This window comes from Mesoplodon bidens (assembly GCF_964165515.1).
Source record: "Mesoplodon bidens genome assembly, chromosome: 15".
In the NCBI taxonomy this organism is placed as follows: Eukaryota; Metazoa; Chordata; class Mammalia; order Artiodactyla; family Ziphiidae; genus Mesoplodon; species Mesoplodon bidens.
This window is the reverse complement of record NC_138171.1, coordinates 27,310,588-27,335,372: the sequence shown is the minus strand read 5'-3', so window position 1 is coordinate 27,335,372 and position 24,785 is coordinate 27,310,588. Positions and strand designations below refer to the sequence as shown.

Below are 24,785 nucleotides of genomic sequence, written 5' to 3'. Positions count from 1 at the left end.
CAGTCAGCATTGATTGAGCACCCACTGTGTGCAGGCTCCATGCTGAGCGCTGTGTAAGGGCCGTCTCACTTGCTCCCCACAGCAGTCCTACCAGGGAGGTGCTGTGATCCCCTTTTTACAGATGAGGAAATGGAAGCTCAGAGAGGGAACTGCCTCCCCCGAGGCCGCCCAGCTACAAGCGCAGAGCCCGTGCATCCAGAACCACAAGCCACCTCCCACTGACCCTGTGTCGGGCCTGGGTGCTCTCTGGGCCTCCATTCCCTCCTCTAGGAAATTGGAGGGGCTGGGTGGGGGGGCTCCAGTGAGCACCCCCAACCTGTGGATCTCTGACAGAGCCCACAGCCATGCCCTCCTCCGTCCAGGGGCTGACAGGTGGGAGGGGCAGCCCCGCCCCGGGGAGTGGACTTACCCGGCCTCTCTGCCCAGAGATCATCAACTATGAGTTTGACACCAAGGACCTGGTGTGCCTGGCCCTGAGCAGCATCGTTGGTGTCTGGTACCTGCTGAGGAAGGTAAGTAGCCAGGGCCTGGGGCAGTGTTGGGGGAAGCGCCTGAGGGGCAGGTTGGGGGCAGGAGAGCTGGTCTCACTCTCATCTTTCCCCAGCACTGGGTCGCCAACAACCTCTTCGGCCTGGCCTTCTCCCTTAACGGGGTGGAGCTCCTGCACCTGAACAACGTCAGCACCGGCTGCATCCTGCTGGGCGGGCTCTTCGTCTACGATGTCTTCTGGGTGAGTTGGGCAGGGACGCAAAGGATGTCTGGCTACTGGGCCCCCTCGCCTCCTCCTCCCCCGTCTCCGGCCCAAGCTGCGGTCGTCTGATGGAGGGAAGCTGCCCTGACCTGGAAGTAAGACCCCAGAGCAGGTCCTTTCTGGGCCCAGTGCCCTCAGCTGTGGAGTGGATGAGAGAACAGAGTCCTCACTTGCTGAGAGCGCACCCTATGCCCAGTGCCTTCCAGCCGCCCTCTCTTCCTCGTGGTGGCCCCAGCAGGGGTATTGCTTATCCTGTGTCTCTCCAGCAAGCGAGCTGAGGCTCAGAGACGTTGAGGCAGGTTGGTTAAAGCAGATGAGTGGACGCTGGTGAGCAAGGCACCGACTGAGGACGTAGGCCGCGTGCCAGCCCTGGGCTAAGAGACCTGCCACACTCACTCTGAGGGGCCCCGCTGAGGGATCGAGGGCAGCCTGACTCAGGCACCCTTTCCGTGGCCTCAGGCAGCCTCTTCTCCCCTTAAGTACGTGGTGCTGGAGGACTTTCTCTCTTGGGAGGGGCAGACTCCTGAACTAACATAGGATGCCTGGCCAGGGCCATCAGAGGCCCTTTACCAACTCCTTGGAATTGCCCCTCGTTGCTACCTAGAACAAGGAGCCCTGTGAAATGTCCACATGGCCAGTGTCGGTGGCCACCTCATCTCAACTTCACATCTGCTCTGGAGCCCTTCCTGGCTCCCTGCCCCTTTCCCGCCCGTCCCAGGCAGCAGCACATTGAGAAGCCCAAGCACAGCCATTCCTTCCCACCCAGCCCTCACCTCCCTCCAGACTCCTCTCTTCTCCTCCTAGGTATTTGGCACCAATGTGATGGTGACAGTGGCCAAGTCCTTTGAGGCACCAATAAAATGTAAGTGACCACCCCACCATGGGGAGCCCGTCTGCCCCCACCCTGGTGGCCCATCCCCTCGTGGTCCCTGTTTTGGTCCGTACCCTCCCTTAGCTCTTCCTCCTCCAAGCTCCCCTGTGTCTCCAGCCTGGTTTCCTTCTCCCCTTTGATTCGTCCACTGTGTTCCTGCACAGCCATCCCAGACCCTGGCCTCCGGCCGTCTGGTCACAGTGCATGGCTCTGTGGGACGAGCTGGAATGGGCGTGAGCGCAGAGATGGGTGTCTGATGCAGCCTGTGCAGGACAGGCAGGGGCCTCCAAAGGAGGATATCCCCCACGCCAAGACCTGGAGCCCTCTCCCTGGATCCCTTTGGTACATAAATATCAGGTGCTGTCTGCCCCATGCCTCTCACACTGCCCTGATTTTGTTCTTCAGTGTATCCATTGTTATAAATATTAGAAAGCCCACCTACAAGCATCTGTAAAGAATGTGGAGACTTCCTTGGCGGTCCAATGGTTAAGACTCTGTGCTTCCACTGCAGGGGGAGCGGGTTCAGTCCCTGGTCAGGGAACTAAGATCCTGCATGCCATGCTGCGTGGCAAAAAAAAAAAAAAAAAAAGTGGAAATGTTGTTATTTCACACTGCAGCAAGCCCAGTGGCAGAGCATCTAGAGTTGGATTTCTGACCCTCAGTGGCGTTGCCAAGAGCCAAGGTCACCTCAGCCCTCCACCCCACCATTCTCAACATGTTCACGGGCAGAAAGGGGGAACTTTATGTCTCTCTTTCATCAGAGAGGGATGTTTTTCCCCAAATCCCCCCTGTAGCCTCTCTCATGTTTCACTGGCCAGAATTGGGTCACAGGCCCAATTCTGTCATTCATCATCAAGGGGGATGGGAAAATCATGATGAGCTTGGAGTTTAAGCCTTAGACTGATCAAGAATCACCTCCTGGCATCACAAGACCCAAAGAGGAGGAACGGAATCAGTAAGACATGATGGAAGGAAGCAGGGGGATCCTGTGAGGAAGACCTCACAGCTCCACGAGGAGTGCTGCTTGGGCAGCGGGCAGATGGGGTGGAGTCAGCCCCAGGTGTCAGGAAATGGCTGTCCTCCTCACGGTCTGACTCTCCCCTGATGCACACAGGTCCTCTCTGTGAGCTGGGGAGAGGTTGGTGGCCACTCGTTCCTAGCTGCTGCAGTCGCAGCTCAGCGACCCTAGAGGAAAACAAGTTTCTCCCAGCTTTGGCTTGGATGAACCCATGGAGCCTGGCCTGGCCCGTAAGCTAGGCATTCCAGCTGGGAGTGGTGGAAAGGCCAGGGTCACTGCCCTCTCCAGTGCCTGAGGGCAGAGTATTTGAATCAGCAGCCTCCCAGAACCAAGGGTGTAAGGTGAGGGCAGTTCTTCAGAGCAACAGAACAGATGCTGGGCAAGCCAGAAAGAAGAGCAGCTATGCCCTACGTGCTGTGATGGATGAACTCAGCCAAGGTGTCAGGAAAGCTTTCCTGGGTCACGAAGGATAAATATGTGTTTACCAAGCATGCAGGGGCAGTAGGGGCATTTGAAAGAGAGAGTACAGCTTCAGCCAAGGGCTACAATTAGGAAAATGCATGGAGGGAGCAGAGAATCGGGGAGGGAATGTGGCTGAGTTTAGGGGAGCAGCAGAAAAGAGGCCAGATATGGGGAAGCCAAGGATGGCGTGTCAAGGAGCCTGGACACTGCCCAGTAGGCAGTGGATGAGCCATTGGAAGACTCTGAACAGGGAAATGACATTCATCTCTGGTTTCTGGTGCTTGAAATTTGGTTTTCTGGTGTGAGGAGAAAGTCCGTTGCCCCCCCCCCCCCCGCTAGGAGTAGAGGTCAGAGGCAGCCTAGCAGAGTGGTTAAGTGGACAGATGCAGAAGTCAGGAGGCCTGGGCTTGCATCCCAGATGTGACATTCGCTGGCTGCGTGGCCTGAGGGAAGAGACTTCACCTCCCTGAGCCCTGCTTTCCACATCTGCCACTCAGAATTGAATGGTACCAGGTTTGGGAGGATCAAACGAGGAGAGCTGTAAGTCACTGTGATTGTGCATTCAAGGCAGGAAGAAGCAGGCAAGGAAGGGCCTCTGTACAATTCATGAGGGAGGCACAAGCTTGCCCAGAACCCCCAGCTTACCTCTGCTTACGTACCATTGGCCAGAGCTGGGTCACATGACCACTCCTAGCTGCAAGGGAAGTCAGGAATTTGGGGACCAGATTGTCCTGATTGTCTTAGCCTTATGCCACACTTGATTCATCCCCTGGGAGGGCGGCCCCACACAAAAGCAGGACTGGGTTAGTAAAGAAGGCATGACGTAGCAGTTAACAATGTGTGCAAATCACCTAATCCTCACCACAGCCCTATGGGGTCAGTTCAGCTGTTATACCCATTTTATAGGTGAGACAACCAAGACCCAGAGCAGTTAAGTAAACTGTGCAGTCACAGAGCAGAGCCAGGATTCAGACCCACACAGTCTGACCCTGAAGCACACACGTAACTGCTCTCTGCTCCAGGCCCCTATGGATGAAATCCAGCTACAGCTGCCTCTTGCCATAACTGGACAGACAGGGAGGCATTTCTCTCAATCTGTATTTATCCAAACAAGCTGGCCAGCAGGATTTCTGAGTAAGGGGCTCTAAGCAAGGAATTTATAGGTATGTGACCTCTTCACCCTCAGCAGATACAGAAACAGCCTGTAGCCCAAGCTCTCCCTGCTTCAGAACAAGGGTCTGTCCACACCCCAGCTGCAGTGAGATGCAAAGCCTATTAGATGCCAGCACCGTGTGGGCTGTTTCATCTTTTATATACTAGGCTTTAGGGTCAATCCCATTTAACCAGAGTTCTAGCTATAAAAGGGCACTGAAATTGTATGACATGTGAGTTACAGCTGAATAAAGGCATTAAACCTTTAGCCTAGATGATCCTAGATTCTTCCCTGCTCTAACCAGCTGTGATTCCAGATGGAGACATTGCCCTTCAGCCCTTCGACATCCTCTCAGCTCCCCACTCCCATCCCCCCACCCAGAAATGCAAGTGTGTAAGTTCCATACACCAGAGGTGGAGGGGTAGGAGTCAGAGTGCGCTGGGCTCTCACCACCTCCTCGCATCCCTGCCTCCCCCTGCAGTGGTGTTTCCCCAGGATCTGCTGGAGAAGGGCCTGGAAGCGGACAATTTTGCCATGCTGGGACTTGGAGACATCGTCATTCCAGGTGACCAGGCTGAGGTGGGGGCCACAGTGCAAAGGGTGGAGGGGGCTTCCCTGGAGAAGGAGGAGTCCTGTGAAACACAGCCTTACCCACCAGGAGAGGGAAGGAGAAAGGATTAGGCTGGGAGATCCCCCCGCCCCCTGCCCGGGGGTCTGGTGAAGGGGTCCACCTCGGCATACACTGTGGAGTGCCGGTCCTGGGCCAGGCCATGGGCTGCGCGCTGGAGGGACAGTGCTGAGCAAGACTGCCTCTCACGGAGCTTCTGACTGGGTGAGCAGACATTACTCAAGAACTACAGAAGTAAATGTATATGACCGAAATACACTCTACAAAAGCACATTCTGTGGCAGTGTTAAAGGAATCTGATCCCCTCACACACGTGCACGTGTACACACCCCTTCCCAGTGTTTTCAGGTAACACAAATGTGCTAGAACTGCCACAGTCCCCTTGGTCCTCCTCTCCCCAGTACTGGGAGGGCTCCAGGGAGAACATGCACTATGTGTGGACACAGGGCACCATGGCTGTGGGCTCCTTTGTCTGCAGTCTTAGCAGAGAGACAGGTGGCACGCACCTGCTCGACTGCACGAGCTGGCCTTTGAACCCATCATCTATGTGTGGGTGCTAGTCAGCGTACCTGTGGATACAGAGACAGGTGCCCCGTGTGAAGGTCTGAGCCTGGACATACATCCCTGGCGGCCTGCAGCCCGAACTACCTGGGGGCAAAGCTGAGCTGCCTCTCTGAGGGCAGCTGAAATGGCTGAGGCTTGGATTCTGTGTGTCTGCGAGATCCAGGCCTGGTGACAGGGGCACAGAACATCCAAAGAACATTCTTACTCCCCTAGTCCCAGAGGCTCAGAGTCAGAGGGTTAGTTCTAGCACCCCTGGTGCTTGCTTGAAAGAAGAAAGTTTGGAACAAATTAAAAGCCAATTTATTTTCCAGTGTAGGACATAATAACAATTCTGCTAGTAAGCAGGGATGGTACAGGCACTTGTGTTGTGATACCTTCCTTTTGTGATACGTATGATGATGACGCAAAGGCTTTTTCTCTTGTACCAATGAGGAAACTGAGGCTCAGAAATGAAGGGACTTAAGGTAAATTCACACACTAAGAAGCAAAAGGGCCAAGACTCAGACCAGGTCTATCTGACTGCAAAAAATGTTACCAGAACTGCTTTTATGACAGTAATAACAATAATAAGATAGTCCCAGAACTATCATTTGTCAAGCACCTGTTGTTGGCCAAGCACTATGCTGGGTGTTTTTTAATACGTTATCTTTGCTACTTCTAGCAGCCCGATGAGGTAGAGGGTATTTCCATGTTACTGATGAGGAAACTGAGGTTCAAAGAGACTTGCCTAAGGCCGTGGGGCCATGGTCTTGAAGCCAGGTGTTCCCATAGCTGGTGGTTCTGGGAGGAGGGAAGCAGCTCCATCCGACTGAAGAAACCGAGTCCCATAAAGCATTCGTCTCGCCCTGCGGGGGTGGGGGGGGGTCTGTCACATGCACCCGCAGACTTCCCCACTGTCCTTGTTGGGTGGTTCTAGGCTTGAGGCCTACATGGGACATCACTGCATATCCTCATATTCCTGTGTATCTGAGTCTTTTCAGCAGTCACAATCAGTGTGAGTTGTACCCTCACAGAGCCTCGGGGATGACCTTGAAGGAAGAATGGGTTGTGAGGTGTGGCTTTGAGGATCAGATGCATTATTATGAGTAAAAGCTCTTGGGAGCTCTGGCCCGTGGATTAGTTGAAGAACAGTTGTAGAATTCAGCTGCCAGGGGCCACTGGGTTCCCAGTTTTGTTTCCAGAACGGCAGCATTTGTCTGTTCTCACCACCCACCAGCTCCCTACTCACAGTCTTCAGTGAGGACTAATTCATTTTCCTCTTTGAAATTAATCACACGTTGCCAGTCAGCGCTTCTGATGAGCACGGAATGTTTTGGCTCCTGAGAACCTGCTCTCAACTGAATGAGGTTCAGCCCTGCTCTGTCTGAGCCCAAAGATAAGTCAGGGAGACAGACACACAGATGGACGTGTGCAACATGCAGAGGCTGGATTGGCTGGCTGTGTCTCAGGGACTCAAGTTTGCAGCGTGACTGGGCTTGGTTTTGAAGTGCAAATAGTGCAGTGGGTGGACAGAGTTCACCGTCCTTGTCTCAGCTCCTGCAGGACCTCCCGGTGGTCTGCTTGCTCCTACTCTTTCTCCCTCCAGCCAAGCAACTGCCATGAGGGTCTTTCTCAAAATCTTTTTAGGTTATTCTCTCACTTAGAATTCTTCCAGTGTGTCCCATTACTCCCACTCCTTGTACCCATGGGGCCCTGCATGGCTGGTCCATCCCCAGCATCTCCTGCTCTGGGCTTCAGCCTTACTGGCTCCTAGAGCCCTGCCACACCTCCTGAGCCCTCTTTCCTCTTTGCACATGCTGTTCCCTTTCCCTGGCAAGTGTCACTTCCTCAAAGAAGCCCTCCTTCCTCCCCACCTCCCCCCAGCCTGAGTCTCATCCCCTGATAGACCTTCCCATGACACAGGAAGCACCCTTTCACAGGCACAGTCTTACATTGATTTTTTTTTAACATCTTTATTGGAGTATAATTGCTTTACAATGGTGTGTTAGTTTCAGTTGTATAACGAAGTGAATCAGCTGTACATATACATATATCCCCATATCTCCTCCCTCTTGCATCTCCCTCCCACCCTCCCTATCCCACACCTCTAGGTGATCACAAAGCACCGAGCTGATCTCCCTGTGCTATATGGCTGCTTCCCACTAGCTATCTGTTTTACATTTGGTAGTGTATATATGTCCATGCCACTCTCTCACTTTGTCCCAGCTTACCCTTCCGCCTCCCCGTGTCCTCACGTCCATTCTCTACATCTGCATCTTTATTCTTGTCCTGCCCCTGCGTTCTTCAGAGCCTTTTTTTTCCCTAGATTCCATATATATGTGTTAGCATACGGTATTTGTTTTTCTCTTTCTGACTGACTTCACTCTATATGACAGACTCTAGGTCCATCCACCTCACTATAAATAACTCAATTTCGTTTCTTTTTATGACTGAGTAATATTCCATCATATATATGTGCCACATCTTCTTTATCCATTCATCTGTTGATGGACATTTAGGTTGCTTCCATGTCCTGGCTATTGTAAATAGAGCTGCTGCTCATGTGTTTGTTGGCAATCTGTATATCTTCTTTGGAGAGATGTCTATTTAGGTCTTCTGGCCATTTTTGGACTGGGTTGTTTTTTTTGATATTGAGCTGCATGAGCTGCTTGTAAATTTTAGAGATTAATCCTTTGTCAGTTGCTTGGTTTGCAAATATTTTCCGCCATTCTGAGAGTTGTCTTTTCACCTTGTTTATGTTTTCCTTTGCTGTGCAAAAAGCTTTGAAGTTTCATTAGGTCCCATTTGTTTATTTTTGTTTTTATTTCCATTTCTCTAGGAGGTGGGTCAAAAAGGATCTTGCTGTGATTTATGTCATAGAGTGTTTTGCCTATGTTTTCCTCTAAGGGTTTTGTAGTGTCTGGTCTTACGTGTAGGTCTTTAATCCATTTTGAGTTTATTTTTGTGTGTGGTGTTAGGGAGTGTTCTGATTTCATTCTTTTACATGTAGCTGTCCAGTTTTCCCAGCACCACTTATGGAAGAGGCTGTCTTTTCTCCATTGTATATTCTTGCCTCCTTTATCAAAGGTAAGGTGACCATATGGGCATGGGTTTATCTCTGGGCTTTCTATCCTGTTCCATTGATCTATATTTCTGTTTTTGTGCCAGTACCATACTGTCTTGATTACTGTAGCTTTGTAGTATAGTCTGAAGTCCAGGAGCCTGATTCCTCCAGCTCCATTTTTCTTTCTCAAGATTGCTTTGGCTATTCGGGGTCTTTTGTGTTTCCATACAAATTGTGAAATTTTTTGTTCTAGTTCTGCAAAAAATGCCATTGGTAGTTTGATAGGGATTGCATTGACTCTGTAGATTGCTTTGGGTAGTATAGCCATTTTCACAATGTTGCTTCTTCCAATCCAAGAATATTGTGTATCTCTCCATCTTTTTGTATCATCTTTAATTTCTTTCCTCAGTGTCCTATAGTTTTCTGCATATAGGTCTTTTGTCTCCTTAGGTAGGTTTATTACTAGGTATTTTATTCTTTTTGTTGCAGTGGTAAATGGGAGTGTTTCCTTAATTTCTCTTTCAGATTTTTCATCATTAGTGTATAGGAATGCAAGAGATTTCTGTGCATCAATTTTGTATCCTGCTACTTTACCAAATTCATTGGTTAGTAGTTTTCTGGTAGCATCTTTAGAATTCTCTATGTATAGTATCATGTCATCTGCAAACAATGACAGCTTTACTACTTCTTTTCCGATTACTTACATTGATTTTTGTTAATATTCGATCAGCATGCCCTGCCCCCTCGGCTGGGCTCTGAGAGCAGTGGTTTTGCTTCCCCCTGTATTGCGTACAGTGCCTAGTGCTTAGGCATCCTGTAAATGTTTGGGAGGGTGGGCCCAGTGTGCCACACTGTGGTGCTATGAGGTGCCAGGTCAACGTGGTCCCAGACCAAAGCAAAATCCTGGGACCGTCTCATTGTTCCAGGTGGCCTGAAGGTGGAGAAACGGGAGTTCTGCTGGCAGTTAGCAGTGTCAGCCACACCCTTGGCCCCTGATGATTGCTCCGTGGCTGAGAACAAGTGGGGACCCAGTTGCATATTAGCTGACTACCCTGCTCCTCCTCTACCACTGTCTAACCTGGCTTTCTCCCTGCAGGAATCTTCATCGCCTTGCTGCTGCGTTTTGACATCAGGTAAGCCGCTTAGGCACCCTAATGCTCAGGTTCCACAAGTGAGGGGCCTCCCCTGGGCAGGGAGGTTCTCTGGGGTTCTTCAGCTTCCAGGAGCCCAAAGGAGGTAACTCGGGACCACACCTTCCACCCCCGCAGCAGCCAGGGCAATTCCGATTTTATCTGCATTTTGCATCTTGAGGTTCTAAGTGTTCAAAGAGCCTGGAGAGGTTGGGGGAGGTATGAATCACAGAGTGAGGTTTAAACCCAGAGGGTCCTGGTGGTACCCATAGAGCTTTCTCACCGTGTGATCTTGGCAAGTGAACTGACCTTTCTGAGGGAAGGTTTCTCATCCTTAAGTTAGTAGTAAACAGGAGCTCCTGCCTGGGGCTGACCGAGAAGATGCGGAGGGAGTGCTGAGCACAGGCTGACCCCAGCGGCTCCCAGGGAAGTCCAGCTGCAGGCACCGTCGTCATCATTATCGCTTTTTATCAGCCCGGGGTCAGGTCACCGTGTCCCAGCTGCACTAGCTGTTCCGCACCCTCTCCTTGCTCAGACGTTTTCAGTCCATTGTAGAAAGTGAGCACAAGGGCGAGGGAAGGGGGCCAAGTTGAGCCACCCCTTAAAACTCAGAAAAGGTCACACCCGAGTTAATGCACCTGGTCAGCTGGGCCTGCCACCAGTAAGTGGTGCTCAGTCTTCCCAGTGGAGGGCTTGCTGTGTATGCGCTTAATTTTGAGGTGGTTTATGAACTTTTCTTAATCTCCTTGTGCCCAGTAGTTGCCAAAACAGTAATAGTGTTGAAAGTGGTAGTGAGAAACTCAGTGCCAGTGTCATGGAAATCCAAGTTGCATGTGAAACTTTAACTTTTCCTCACTGACATAGATCTGGGTTATTTGGGTAGTGCCACTGTGGAGCCTTTGGAAGGGACCTGGCCAGTCTGTAAGTAGAAGCACATCTGTGCCAGCTGCTGTGCCCCTAGATGTTCAGAGGTAATACAAAGAGCAACCCACGAGAGCCTCCCAGCCATTTGCTAGAGATACAGATTCAGCTGGCAGCACCCTCGGAGGAAGGATCTCCTTCCGGGCCTGGACTTGCAGGATAAGCAGGTCCTTCCAAGATGGTTCCAGAATCTGCGTGACATTCCCACAGGGAATCCGTTACCCTCCAGGCTGCACAACAGGACAGGTCTCAGTGTACTTGCAGCTCCAGGCTCAGAAGCCGCCAGGGTAAGGAGGGAAGGGCATCAGAAGCACTCATTCATTCCACAGATGTTGCTGGACACAGGCACAGGTCCTGAGCTGGCACTGTGAAAGGGCATCAGGTGATGGCAGTGCCAGGTTGCACGGGTCAACTCTTCTGAAGCTGATCTTGGGTGAATCGCCCAGAAAGCCAGTGGCGTTCTATCCATGTAATCAACATCCATTCAGTATTCACAGCGGGTTACTGAACTATTAGCTCCACTGCGCTTAAAAGAACTTAGCTGTACAGTTTCTGTATCAGTGTTCCTCAAAGCATGATCCACCTGTATCAGATTCAAAATGCAGATCCCCAAACCAACAAGGACCTACTGTATAGCACAGGGAACTATACTTAATATTTTGTAATAACCTGTAAGGGAAGAGAATCTGAAGAATATATATATATATCTGTATATATATATCTGAATCACTGTGCTTTCCACCTGAAAGTAACATGATATTATAAATCAACTATACTTCAATTAAAAAAAAAAAGCCGGGCTTCCCTGGTGGCGCAGTGGTTGAGACTCCACCTGCCGATGCAGGGGACACGGGTTCGTGCCCCGGTCCGGGAGGATCCCACATGCCGTGGAGCGGCTGGGCCCATGAGCCATGGTCGCTGAGCCTGCACGTCCAGAGCCTGTGCTCCACAACGGGAGAGGCCACAACAGTGAGAGGCCCACATACCAAAAAAAAAAAAAGCCAAAAATAAATAAAGTTATTACAAAATTTTTTAAAAAAATGCAGATCCCCAGACCTATTAGATCTGACTCCCTGGGAATTGGACTTAGAACTCTGGGTGTTTCTTTTGTTTTGTTTTTGTTTTGTTTTTTGTTTTGTTTTTTTGGCCGTGCTGCGTGGCTTGCGGAATCTCAGTTCCCCGACCAGGGATTGAACCCGGCCACGGCATTGAAAGCCCAGAATCCTACCTGCTAGACCACCAGAGAACCCCCATACAGCTCTATTTTTTTAACATGCTGTCCAGGTGATTTTTATTCTGGCCTGAGCTTCCTAGCCACTGTTCTAGGTTATAGCATTTGATACTCAACAACCACTAGGGAGATGGCTCATGGTTTTCCCATTTTGAAGATGAGTAAACTGAGGCTGAAAGAAGGAAAGTGACTGGTCCAGAGACACTTAGCTGGGGCAGAATCAGAGTGCATGCCCACCTCCAAGCCCAGAGCTCTCAGCCACCCCACACAGCCTCCAGGGTCTTCCCCAGCTCCCCTCCTCCTCACTGTTGCTCTGCAGTGCCTCAATCTCACCCTCCTCTCTCCCCACACCATCACTGAAGCTTGAAGAAGAACACCCACACCTACTTCTACACCAGCTTTGCAGCCTACATCTTCGGCCTGGGCCTGACCATCTTCATCATGCACATCTTCAAACACGCCCAGGTGAGCATGACTCCTCAGTGTATCGGGAGTGCTTTCACTGCAAGTGATGGGCACTTACTTGTCCCACATGCAAGCAGTCCAGTGGTGTAGAGCAAGCGTGTCTGTGATTCTCTTGGCCTTTCCACCTGTGGTCGTTGCAAGGTGACTGCCCTACTTCAGGCAGCACACGCACACTGGTGGCGAGGAGAAGGAGGAAGGACGCCAGCCTGCCTGTCACCTTCATCAGGAAGGCGACACCTTTCTCCGAGTCCTCTCAGCAGATCTTTGCCCACATCTCCTGGGACAGATCAGTGTCCCTGGGCCCCAGCTGTAATGTGGCCATGGCTTCTCAGCCTCGGTAGTGGGAGCAGACAGAACGGGATCAGGTGGGTGTTGGGCGTCTCAGCCCGTTGTCCACCCACCAGGTAAGTGATAGGATGTCAGGGCCCCCCTTCCATCACTCCCCAAGCAGGCCAGGCTCTGCCCCCTTCTCCCACCTAGATGGGTACTGAGCTGCCACAGAGTGAACCAGGCTGGGCTGGGGCTGAAAGCTGTCAGTGTGGCCTGGAGAAGAGCTGGCGAGGGGAAAGCCGGCAAGCAAGGTTGCCTTCTTCTGGAAATAAGAGCACTCCCCATGGGTCAGGCTCTGCTCAGTACTTCAGGAGGATCCTGTGAACAGATGAGGGAACTGGAGTTCAGGTGCTACGTGGCAGGTGTGTGGTGGAGCCAGGATTCAAACCTGTGTCACGTGAAGACCAAGCCCAGGCTCTGAACCCCCGGCCATGGGAGAGGCAGTGTGGAGTGGAGGCTAAGGGAGCGCTGGTGTGAATCCAGGCTCCACCGTCTGCTTCTGCAGGACTCTGGGCAAGTTGCTGAAGTTATAGTCAGGATTCCTCATTGATTCGTGAAAACAGAAAATGAGGATAAATAATAGTAGCCACCTTGGGGTCGTCTGAGGGTGAAATGAGTTAATATAAGTAAAGTGCTCAGAACCATGCCTGGCCCAGTTAGTATTACTGTACCCCCTCCACCCTCCCCTCCTCCTCCTCCCTTCCCGCTTCCCCAGGGCACCGGCCACAGGGAAGCCACATTTAAGTTAATCACAAGAGCTGCTGGCCAGTTACTCTGTGCCAGGCACTGTGCTAAGCCCTCTCGCTCATTAACTCATTTAGTCCTTACAATATTTTCATATCTACAGTGTTTGTGAAATTGATACTGATGCTTTACAGAAGGTCCAAGGTCCCCTGGCCCATAGAGAAACCAAGAACCAGTGGGGAAGCACCTCTCATTCACTTCTGCCCCAAATGGCCTTGGAAGCTCCTGCAAGCTTAGAGGGACATGCACTTGGCAAGGAGGGCGCAGAGAGTGCTTGGGCCTCCTTGGAGGTCTGTTCTCCAGCTGTCAGTCCCGTCAGAGTCCAAGCCCAGAGCTATTCCACAGAGGGCCACCAGGTGGCAGGCTTGCCTTCTGCCTGGGCTAGACTCAGAGAAGGCTCCATTGGGAGCTCTCACACAGGCTCAGGGCAGAGGTGGGAGAGGTGGTCCTCTCTGTGGGAGAGAGAAAAGGAGCCTTCCCTGGGTGACACAGCAAGTCAAGCTGAGACCTGGCTAGAGCCCTAGACTCCTGGTCTCAGGCCTCTGCTACTCCCCAGCAGCAGCCCAACTGTTCTCCCCAGTCATCCACACGGGCATCTCTCTGAAAATCTTTTTTGGGATGGGGATTGGGACACAAGGGAAACCTGTTCTTTGAGCTCCTTCTCCCTCTCCAAGACATAGGCAGTCCCAGTGCGAGCAGTTCCCTAGGTAGGGGTCACCTCTGCCTCTGTGTTCCCATTTGGCTTCTATCAAAAATGCACTCCAGGGCTTCCCTGGTGGCGCAGTGGTTGAGAGTCCGCTTGCCGATGCAAGGGACACAGGTTCGTGCCCCGGTCCGGGAAGATCCCACATGCTGCGGAGCGGCTGGGCCCGTGAGTCATGGCCACTGAGCCTGCGTGTCCGGAGCCTGTGCTCCGTAACGGGAGAGGCCACAACGGTGAGAGGCCCATGTATCGCAAAAAAAAAAAAAAAAAAAAAAAAAAAAATGCACTCCAAGCCAGGACTAGCAGCCTCCTAGAAAGGCCTTTAATGATGATCAGGTGTCCTCATCATATGGACGGAGAGGGAAGCCCAGAAAGGAACGTGGTTTATCTGTGGTCACACAGCAAAGCCAAGGCAAGATGGAGAGGCAGGAGTCCTGACCCCCACACTGCCCCAAGCTGTACATCCCATCCTCTCCTTAGCACTGACTTTCTTTGGAGAGGTTCCCTGGTGCCTTGAGAGGAAAAAAAAGAATAGGTTTGTGTCCCTGTGATACTAAGCAAACTCAGTTCTTCCCAAAGGAGCCCCTCAGTTGCTGCCAGCTCTTAAGTGCAGCAGGCTATGGTGGGGCCAGACTTCTACGCACCCTCCTCCTGGGAAGCCTTCTGTTTTGCCCAGCCTGGCCTTGGTGAAGAAAATATACTGGACTTAGAGACAGAGGAAGTGGGGTCTGTATCCTGACCAACTGTGTGATTTAGAGCAGATCTTTTTTTCTCCTCTGATCTTCAGTCTCTTCATCTATAAAAGTGATCTACTTTTCAGAAATTAAATTTTAATCAGTTTATATTTGTTTTATTTTTATTTCATTAATTTTTGCTTTGCCTTTATTATTTTCTTCCTACTTTGGGGTGTTTATTTTATTCTTTTTCTGGCTTCCTGATTTGAAAACTGAGATTGTTTATTTCCAGTCTTTCTAGTAAATATACTTAGGGTTACAAATTTTCCCCGGAGTACTGCTTTGGCTGCCTCTCACAAGTCGTCTTGTGATTTCTATCATTCTTGGCCCAAAGCCTATCTCATAGCAAATACCTGATGCAGGAGAAGAAGCTCAGCCGCCCAAGTTCAAATCCCAACTCAGCCACTTAACACCCTGTGTGACCTCAGGCAAGTCATTTCCTTCTGAACCTCAATAGCATCATCTGTAAAACTCAGATCCAAATGAATAGGGTGTTATTAGTTTCAAGGATAATATATAGAAGTGGGGTAGTTCACAGCTCACACATGGCAGGAGCCAGGAAATGGTCTGATGGTCAGCCTCAGGAGACTGTGGAGCCCTGTTCTCTAGTCAGGTGCTGGCTTTGCCTTTGGAGTGATGTCTCCTTCACCCTCAGCCTAGTTATCTCCAGGACACCCCCTTAATTTTGTGAGCATCTGTGAGGAAGCCATTGGCTTCGTATTTACCAGGCCCTCTTCTGAGTACTAGGAATACAGCAGTGGACAAGACAGCTGTGGGGCCTGCCCTCATGAGGTTGACAGCGTAACAGGAGAGAAACGCCAGCCTAACAGGAATGTTTCAGTCCAAGTTGCCAGAGAATGTTGTGAAGAATTGCGGGGGAGTGGGGGAGCTGAGAGCGTGCAGCAAGAGGGCCTGACCCCACGCAAGTGACAGCTGAGCCGAGGTCTGATGGAGGAGGAACCTAGGCACAGGTGGGAAGAACATCCCAGAAACGGTACATGCAGAGGTCCTGTAGCTTCAGGTGACAAGGAGGACCGCAGTGAGACCAGTGTGGCCAGAGTAGGGCAGGGCAGGGGAGGTTGGAGAAGGAAGCAGGGCTCACGTCTCATGGGGACTTCAGGCTGCTGGGAGCATTGGGGGCCACGGAGGGTTGATCAGTAGCATGAGGTCCAGCTTTCAGATGCTGCAAGGAGGAGGATGGCTTTGGAGTCTGGGGGGTGCCCAAGTTCAACCTCCAGTTTGCCATTTAGGCCTCCAAGGCCTGGGCTACCCCCTCCTCCGGAAGCATCAGCCTCCCTTCCGTACACAAGGAGGATGGTCACAGCGGGTGTGGAGATGGACTGAAGCGCTCCCCAGAGGCTGAGCTCGGTGCACCCAGTAGGTACTCTGGGAGCAGGACCTGTTAGTGTCATTGTCCCGTCCTCCAGACCCAGCTCCACCAGGAGTTTCCTCACAGGCTGTGGGCCCAGACCACCTGGGCATGAATCCCGGTGGAGCCAATGACCAGTTGGGTGACCTCAATCCAGGCCACAGAAAGTACTCCATCCATAGCAGCTATGTCGTAATCATTGTCATTCTAACAGCATCTCCTGGAGCATTGCTAAAAGTGCAGACTTCCAGCCCCAGACCTAGACAAGCAGGGTCTCTGGGAATAGGACCAACTCAGGAGGTTGCAAGTTTGAACCTGATGTCCTGGGCAGTTGGGATGCTGCCATCCAGACTAATGGGCGCCCTTAAAGCCCTGCATACTTGAGTTTCTTTGGGTTTCTTGTGTTCCCTCCCAGAGAAGAACAGCCCTGGTCTGGAGTCAGGAGCCCTGGGTTTGGGCCCAGCCACTGACTTGCTCTGTGAACCTGGGCAGTCAGTGTCCCTCAGTCACACCCGGGAGAGGGTTGGGTGATGGGCACAGCCCTGAGCATGTGCCCTGCCCATCATTGCCTCACCAGCCTGTGTTCTCTCTCAGCCTGCACTCCTGTACCTGGTCCCCGCCTGTATCGGCTTTCCTGTCCTGGTGGCACTGGCCAAGGGAGAAGTGACAGAGATGTTCAGGTAAGAGGCGGCAGGGGGCAGAAGTCTGCATGGCACAGGTGCAGCTGCAGGCAGCTAGTGGAGCCTGCCAGGGCGGTTGGTACATGTCTCCAGGGGAGCACTGTTCCCACCACCGGCCTTACCCCTTGCCCTTTCCACCAGCACATGGGTACCAGGCCCGTGGGCACCAGCGGAACCCTCCTGGGGGCCAGGAGCCAGGGGAGGGCAAGGCCTTGGGGCTCTCGAGGCAGCCCCCACACCCAGATGCCAGCTGAGTCTTGAGAAGGAACTGGCTGGTGTAGATTCCCCCCCAGACTGCCCCACTGTTGGGAGCCCTGCGTTCCCATTCCTGACTCTGCTGCCATGTGACTTCAGGCATGTCCTTCCCCTCCTCCGGCCTCAGTTTCTACACATGAGTAGTAGAGGAGACCCTAGTGTGATGGAAATGCGCTGTTAGAAGTCAAGTGTCAATCCCCATCCAGTCACCTCTGTGGCCGTAACCCACAGCTAGCTGCTTTCTCTCTGTCTCAGTCGCACATATACCCCTTCCCCATGGCCGTCCGCACACGTGCCACACCGATGATCAGCCCCACCCTGACCCCAAGGCCTGCATGACTCCGACAGGTGTCTGCTCCCCAGCAGCACTGACCCCGCCCGCCAGGGACCCAGAAATAGCTGCCAGCTGCAACTGAAGCTGCCCACTCAGGGGCCTTCCACCCAGCTCCACCTGCCTGGCCTCCCGGTTGTCCCTCGAGCAGCTGCCAGAGCCTTCTGTGCACCTGGCTGCCTGCAGGGGAACCTGTGACTCACCCCTCCCCCGTACCTGCCTCTGCCCTTCCTAGGAGCCCCAGGCTCCCAACCTGCCTGCTCGTGGCTCCTGGCCTGGCAAAGCCCTGTGGACTCTGAGGCAAGGCTGGTGGTAAACTTGGGGGCAGATCTGGGGGAGCTCTGGGGGCAGGGGTGGGACCTGAGCCCTGAGCTCAGTCCCTACCCTCACCCTCGGCTCCCAGCCCCCACTTGGGGTCACCTCCCCAGCCAGGACAGAGAGTGCCTGCCTTTAACCACTCGGTGCTTTGTTTCTCTAAATGTTCACCCACATGGGCGCCCCACCTTTCTGTCCCCCACTCCCCAGGAGGTTCTTAGATTGAGGTGATAAAGCAAATGGTCTCTCTCTTCTCTTTCTGCCCATCTCTCTCCCTAATTCTCCACCTTATCTTTGGTTTTACTTTTCTTTTTATTGGCACTCTCCTTTTTTTTAAAATTCATTTACTTTTTAAATAGGTAACACATGCACATCGGTCAAAATTCCACAGCATGAAAAAAAAAAAACTCCATAGCATGAGAGGGACAACCCCTCAGACCTCAGCCACCCCCAGAGGCCAGCTCTGTCCCTGGACATTCAGAGACATCTCTGCACCTAAAAGCACGTATGTGTGTACACATTCTTGTGCAGATGATGGCATTCTTGGAGCATTCTGCGTCTTGATTTTTCACACAAGGGTGTATCTGAGAGATGTTTTCGCAGCAGCACGTATACATCTAGGGCATCCTGGTTCTTTCGCAGAGTGTCCCCCTATGTAGGTGCATCTTTTTTTCTTTGTTCTCCAAGTAACACTGGCTTCTTTCCACAGAGCCTGAAAGTGCAGAGATAGGTAAACGTAAGACCCAGTCCTGCTCCTGCTCCCTGTCCTCCCTTAGTCTCTTCCTCTCCATCTCTTTTTTCTGTCTCTCTGTCTGTCTCTCACACAGCTACGAGTCCTCAGCGGAAATCCTGCCTCATACCCCGAGGCTCACCCACTTCCCCACAGTCTCGGGCTCCCCAGCCAGCCTGGCGGACTCCATGCAGCAGAAGCTAGCTGGCCCTCGCCGCCGGCGCCCGCAGAATCCCAGCGCCATGTAATGCCCAGCGGGTGCCCACCTGCCCACTTCCCCCCACTGCCCTGGGGCCCAAGGTAGGGCAGACACCCCAGCTCCAGTGTACAGGGCAGGGAGGTTTGCCAGGGACAGGTGGCAAGAGGCAGCTCCTCCACCACCACCAGGCAGTCACGGTGCCCAGCCGCAGGGTGGGGGAGCAGGGCCTCAGAACCCTGGTGTCCTCACCAGTACGGTGGGACTCATGTGAGAGTGGGTGTCAGCAGCCCTTGTCATACAGCAGTAGACACTGTTACCACTCTCCGTATACCGTATACCCTATACGTATAGCCTTGGGCAAGTCACTTTCCTCTCTCGGAAACCTCTCTGTTCATCTGTAAGTGGGCACATGCCTGCCTTGTGTGGTTGATCTGGTAAGGAAATGTGAGTATTGTCCTTGGCATGAGCTCACTTGCTCAATAAGTGGAGCCCATAGTAAGAGTTAAGCAGGGTGTCCGCCTGGGAGAGTGGCACCCTGCCACTTGCCAGTAGAGCAGCCCCCTGCCTGCCCGCACCCCTGGGGCTGAGCTTTTTGACTCCTGCCGTGTGCCCTGGGAGGCAGCGCATCTCCCGTAGCCTCATCCTGGCTGCCCCTTTTCTCCCCCCATTCTCTCCAGTGGAAGGTTCAAGAAGCTTAAAATTGGTCTTCACAAGCCCAAGTCCAACCTCTCCCGTTTGCCGCTGCCCTTGCCACCTCTTGGCACCACCAGGCACAGAGAAAGCGGAGCAGGCAGCCTGTCTGAGGAGGGCACACAGCGGGGCCGGGCCAAGTCCTGGAAGGTGCTGGGCCGAGGATGTGTGCGCCCAGGGGTTTCCCCGCGATGGTGGGAGGTGGGGCACAAAGATTCTGCTCTTCCCTCCTCTAAGTGTGTCGCCGTTGTTGTTTTGTTCTTTTGGTCAGTTATGAGGAGTCAAATCCTAAGGATCCAGCAGCAGTGACAGAATCCAAAGAGGGAACAGAGGCCTCGACATCGAAGGGGCTGGAGAAGAAGGAGAAATGATGCGGCTGGTGCCTGACCCTCTCTGAGGGCCAGACACACGGGTGGGGTGGTCCCCCGCACACGGGCCCGCACGACCGCAGTCCTGCTGAAGGGGACCGGCGGCTCCGGGAGAGGGGCAGGGGCAGCAGGCTCCCTCCAGCGGGGCCTCCGGGGCCTGGTTCCCTCTCCCCCGTCTCTGGCCTCGCTGTGCCCCTCCCCATCCCTGCCCGCAAAGGAAGCCCCCAACTGCCCCCACCCCCCCAGGTGCCAGGTGGGAAAAGTGGGTCTGATTTTTAGACTTTTGTATTGTGGACTGACTTTGCCTCGCATTAAAAACTCATCCCATTGCCCGGGCAGTCCACTGTGCTTCTGGAAGGTTCTTACCCAGTATCTTACAGTGGGTATACTAGGTCTCACCTTCCCACCCAGGGACTTTCCTGTAAGGAAGGGGACTGTGGACCGTCGCAACCTGTGTTGAGGCCCTGACCTCTGGGCCCCTCCTTCCTGTATGCCCACCCAGTGCCTGGCCAGTATGCCAGCTCAGCACCCCCAGGATACCCTCTGGCCAGAAGAGGGGGCCCTTGAGCCCTCTCCCCTGCCATCCAGTTTTCCTGCCATGCTGCTCCCAATACTTGGGGGCAGTGAGGGTGTTGGACAGGTGCTGGATGCATTACCTACTGGCAGAAAGGTTTGCAGGGAGGAGGTCATGGTACCAGAAGGCTGGCCTGACTCAGCAAGGGGATCATTATCCGCAAAGCCAAGGAAATGGGCAGGGCCACGTGAGCCCCAGGAAAGAGTTTGGATTTTATTCCCAGGCTGGCAGAAGTCATCTGTGATCCTGATGTCCCCATGGCTTCAGCTGGAGAGCACTTGGACTCTAGGTTGCCCTAGAGATGAAGGCCCCACTGCTCCCATTCTGCCCCTTCCTGAGATTCTTCCCAAAATGACTACTATAAGGCCAGAAAGATCCTGATTCTAGGAGCTGCCCCCAGGGCCCCTGGAGAGGCTGGGGGGCGGGGGTGGAAGGACTGGGCCCAGTGCTTCCGAGAGGCCATCCAGGCCCGAGAGCTGGAGATCCCATAGCTAGGGTTTCTCCAAGGTTTGCTGAAGACAGCAGCTCTGTCCTGTAGGAGAACCCCCAGTGGACCAAGCCAGGGGTGGGCACAGCCCTCATCTGCCTGCCTGGGGTGGGGTCACTGGGTGGAGAAACTGATGTGGGGGAGGGTGGCCACTGGCCCGAGACTCAGACCTTCAACACCCCACCCAGAGATCTCTCTTGCCTGAGCTTCAGGTTTAAAGGCTGAAAATGACAGGGGCTTCCAGACAGTTTGGAGCTAAAGCACAGGTAGGAGCAGAGAAGGGGAGCTGTTACGTGTACCGAGCACCTCAATACAGGATTTCACTTAATTCTCATACTCTCAGGCTGTGGGTGCTAGTATAAGCCCCATTGCACAAGTGAGAGAGTTGAGGCAGATTACCTAATCATAGACATGGATTTGACCTTGAGCAATCTGAATCAAATTCCAGAGTTCCTAAGGACTTTGCAACTCCTCTGCAGACCCCTGGGCCTGAGTCCCTACCAACTTCTCTGGGCCTTCTGGAAAGGAGGGGTAGGAAATCTCAAAAGCTTCTCCCAGTCCAGGGGGTCCCTTTCAGGGACTTCTCGTATCTCTGCCGCCTCCAGCCGCCTCCAGAGGGGAGGCCGTGTGGTCCTGGAACAAGGCCACTCTGAGGGCGGAAGATGGGGCAGGCAGCCCAGGCACACAGCACGGTTGGTTCTGCAGCCCGGAGCCCACAAAGGCCTCATTGAGTCACCGCCGGCCCCCGGCGGAGGCTGAGGTGGCAGTGGCGCCGGGCGCCTGCCACCTAATGACCGTCCTGGCCCGGCCAGATGTTCCACAGACCTCGGCAGCGGCCGGCCAGGGCCCGCCGGCCAGCCGGCACCGCAGAGGCCACTCTAATTCCAATTAACCAGCTTCAGCTGAGCAAACAGCGGGCAGTGGTGGCCCAGCCCGGGCGGTAGGCCCGGCCCGCAGAGCCTCCGAGTCTAGACTCCAGATGTGAACCGCCACAGCCAGAGTCCCATGGAAAAATGGCACCAGGCCGGGCACGGATTGGGTCTGCACGCCGGAGAGGTGGGGGTGGGCAGGGCCCTGGGTGGGCCTAGTGCCAGCCTCACCCTGGAGTGGGAGTGGATTCTTGGGAAACTGCTCCAAAGCCCCCATATTCTGCCCCTGATTTGTTAGGTGTCCCTCTGTGTGGCCTCAGTCTCCCTTGACTATGGTAGGTGGGAGGGGTCTAATGTAGGGGAAGGGAGAAGGCCAGCCCTGCTGAGAGCTCCAGTACATTATTTCATTTGTATTTCACATGTGTCTAGCATTATGCTATGTATTTTGGAAATATTTATGTAATCGATGTAACAGCCCTGTGAGGTAGGTACTATCATTTTTACAGGTAAAGGAAATTGAAGCAGAGAGACATTAAGTGCCCAAGGGGAGGATTTGAACCCAGGGTGCCTGGCTTCCAGAATCACGATGTTCACCACAGGTGGTGGTGATGCAAGTCAGGATGCTAAATTCCGGTTCCCGGTCTTGTGGTGGTGGTGGAGGAGAGGGTCAGCGTCCGACAGCAGGGCTGCCTACCGCAACGTGACGGGCAGGCCTGCCCACTCTGTCCTGTTTCCTCAGCTGTGAAATGGGTAAGACCCTCCTGGGTGGCTCCAAATCTGGGAGTAAAGCCCTGAGATGCCCTTTTGGGGCTTCAGCACCATCTATGAGCTGGGCATCGGTCAAGCCGCTGGACACAGCAGGGAACACAGGTCAAGCGCGGGTTCCCCAGCTGACCTTGTGATCAGGGAGACAGCCTTGAAACGGCTGAACAAATGGATAATGTCAAGTCAATGATAATGTCAAGACCTCAGGCAGAAGAGGTGCCACAGGCCCCAGGCCAAAAAAAGGGCAAGACTTGCCGGGGGTCTCCTAAGGAGTGGAGACCAGAGGCGGGGCCTGCTGCTCCCTGCCCACCCGGCTCTCCCACCGCTAGGATTCCCTCCACGTTCCAGGCCGGGTCGTGAGAGGCGGAGGTTGGGGAGGAGGCAGCATCCTGCCCGGGTGCGTCAGGAAGGGCCGAGCGGGAAGGAAGGCACCACCCCCACCCCCGCCGCGGCCACACCTGGGCTCTCCAGGCGGTCAGGGGGGCCCGGGCCGGCGCCTGGCTCCAGCGAGTCTGGGCCGCCTCCCCGCGCCGCCCGGCGGGGGCCGCCAGATGGGCCGGCCGCCCGCCCAGCTACGCAGGCAGGAAACAGCCGCCAGGGCTGCCAGGAAGGCGGACGCGAGTGGCGAGGCGGGGCCGAAGTGGCCCCGGCCCCTGAGGGGAGGGCTCAGGCGCAGGCGCGGCCGAGACCCTGTGAGCCGTGGGACGCTGCCTCGGCCGCCTGCTTATCAGGGTTTCCTTGGGCAAGTCACTTCTCTTTTCTGTCCCCCAGTTTCCCCACCAGTAAAATGCATCTGCTTATCCCAGCTCTTTTCTTATCACTGTGTGACCTCAGGTCAGTTTCTTTCCCTTCTGTTCCTTGGTTTTCTTACCCAGAAAATGGGGCGACAGCGATGGGCCATCTCCACTGAGATAAAACTCTGGGAGGGCTGAGCCTTTGCTTTCCTCCCCACCGTTGTCACCTAGCATCTGGCCCAGTGACCTAAAGAGTGGCACTCAGTATTTGCTGAATGACTTGTTGAATGCCCCAGGTCTAGGACAATCCTAGGGGACTGGCACATAGAAAGCACTTCATAAATGGACACGCTCACATTGCCTTGGGTCTGCTGCTTACCCACAGTGTGGCTTCAGGGAAGCAGCTTCCGGTATCTGAGCCTCAGTTTCCTCGTCTGCCCCACGGGTGGCTGTGAGGATTTAATTGAAATAATCCATGGAAAGCACATACAGCAGGTCCCCAATAAATGATATTTATGGAAGAGTCTACAAGATGTGTAAAAAGAGATACTAATTTGGGTACATTTGACGACAAGAAAAATATGAAGGTGGCTTGGAAGGAAATTTTTACTGTACATGTAATCTTTTGTATACTTTGTATTCTTTAGTTTTTGAATTTTTCAAAAACAAATACAATTGAAAATAAAAATAAATCCATCCCTAGCAAAAAGAAATGTCAGCTGTTATCTCCAACTGTCAAAGGAAGCCCCTAAAACTCAGAAAGGGTCCAAAACCTTTCTGAGTCACAAGGAGCTGGGAAATGGCAAAGATGAGATTTGAACACAAATCTGTCAGACTCCAAATTAAAAACAAAGAGGAGTGAGGAAAGGAGGCTCATTTAGCCTTCATTACTGTTTCCAGGAGAGGATCCCTGTCTGAGTAGAGGGAAGAGGGCAGCAGAGTGGAAAAGAGTGAGAGATAAGGAAAGGTGAGCAGATCTCACAAGGCCAGGCCGTGGAGCTTTGGCTTTATCCTGGAGGCATTGGAAGCAAAGGAAGGATTCTGAGCCGGGGAGTGACATAGTCCTTCCTAAGCATTAAAATTGGGAAGGCCTGGAAGCCAAGGATGGGGCCCCAGGTCAGTGATAGTGATGCGCTGAGTGATAAAAGGGCAAGGGCCCCAGGGGCAGATGAACAAGAGAGATTGAGAAATCAAAGCAGGCCAGAGAGTGGACCCACTGGTCATCCAGATATCCCTCAGCAGCATGGCAGGGCCATAAACCCACGTGTCCCAACTCTACTTACCAATTTCCTCTTCCTTGGAGGTTGTTCAACCCATACCACTCCCACCCTTAAAAATGTCCTAAGACCCCTGAAGGGGCCCTGAGTCTAGTCTGGTGCCAGGAAAGAAGCCTAAATTCCCAGCAGCTTTGAGCTGAAGGGAACCAAGGGATGAGCGCGTGCTGGGGTAGATAACTGACTGAGACAGCATTTCTTCCACCCCAGCGTGTACTCGGAGGGAAGGGCCTGTGATCTTGTTTGCAGGCACTTGTGCATATGCCTGATGCCCCTATGGGAGTGCAGTGCTCCTAGTGCAATGTGCATACTTTGGGTGTGCCCAAGGCACACATAAGCGCACAGGCAGACCTATATGTGTGTGAACCTGCATGTGCACCAGCCTAGGGGCCTCGTG

At 53.3% G+C, this 24,785-nt stretch overlaps 1 protein-coding gene across 3 annotated transcripts in view; it reads left to right on the top strand.

Moving 5' to 3' along the window:
* HM13 (histocompatibility minor 13) overlaps window positions 1-20,023 on the top strand; it is a 40,810-nt gene extending 20,787 nt beyond the window's left edge. Inside the window, exons 5-14 of one of the 3 annotated variants that reach the window (XM_081255488.1) lie at window positions 427-512; window positions 605-730; window positions 1,556-1,613; window positions 4,737-4,820; window positions 9,587-9,623; window positions 12,135-12,237; window positions 16,712-16,797; window positions 18,526-18,672; window positions 19,305-19,467; window positions 19,589-19,679. In XM_081255488.1, the coding sequence (XP_081111614.1) occupies window positions 427-512; window positions 605-730; window positions 1,556-1,613; window positions 4,737-4,820; window positions 9,587-9,623; window positions 12,135-12,237; window positions 16,712-16,797; window positions 18,526-18,672; window positions 19,305-19,467; window positions 19,589-19,594 (896 nt within the window). In that variant the 3' untranslated portion in view covers window positions 19,595-19,679. Of the gene's footprint in view, window positions 1-426; window positions 513-604; window positions 731-1,555; window positions 1,614-4,736; window positions 4,821-9,586; window positions 9,624-12,134; window positions 12,238-16,711; window positions 16,798-18,525; window positions 18,673-19,304; window positions 19,468-19,588 lie in introns of all 3 variants that reach the window. The other 2 variants (XM_081255490.1, XM_081255489.1) reach the window with 2 other exon arrangements.
* Window positions 20,024-24,785: the final 4,762 nt, after the last annotated feature.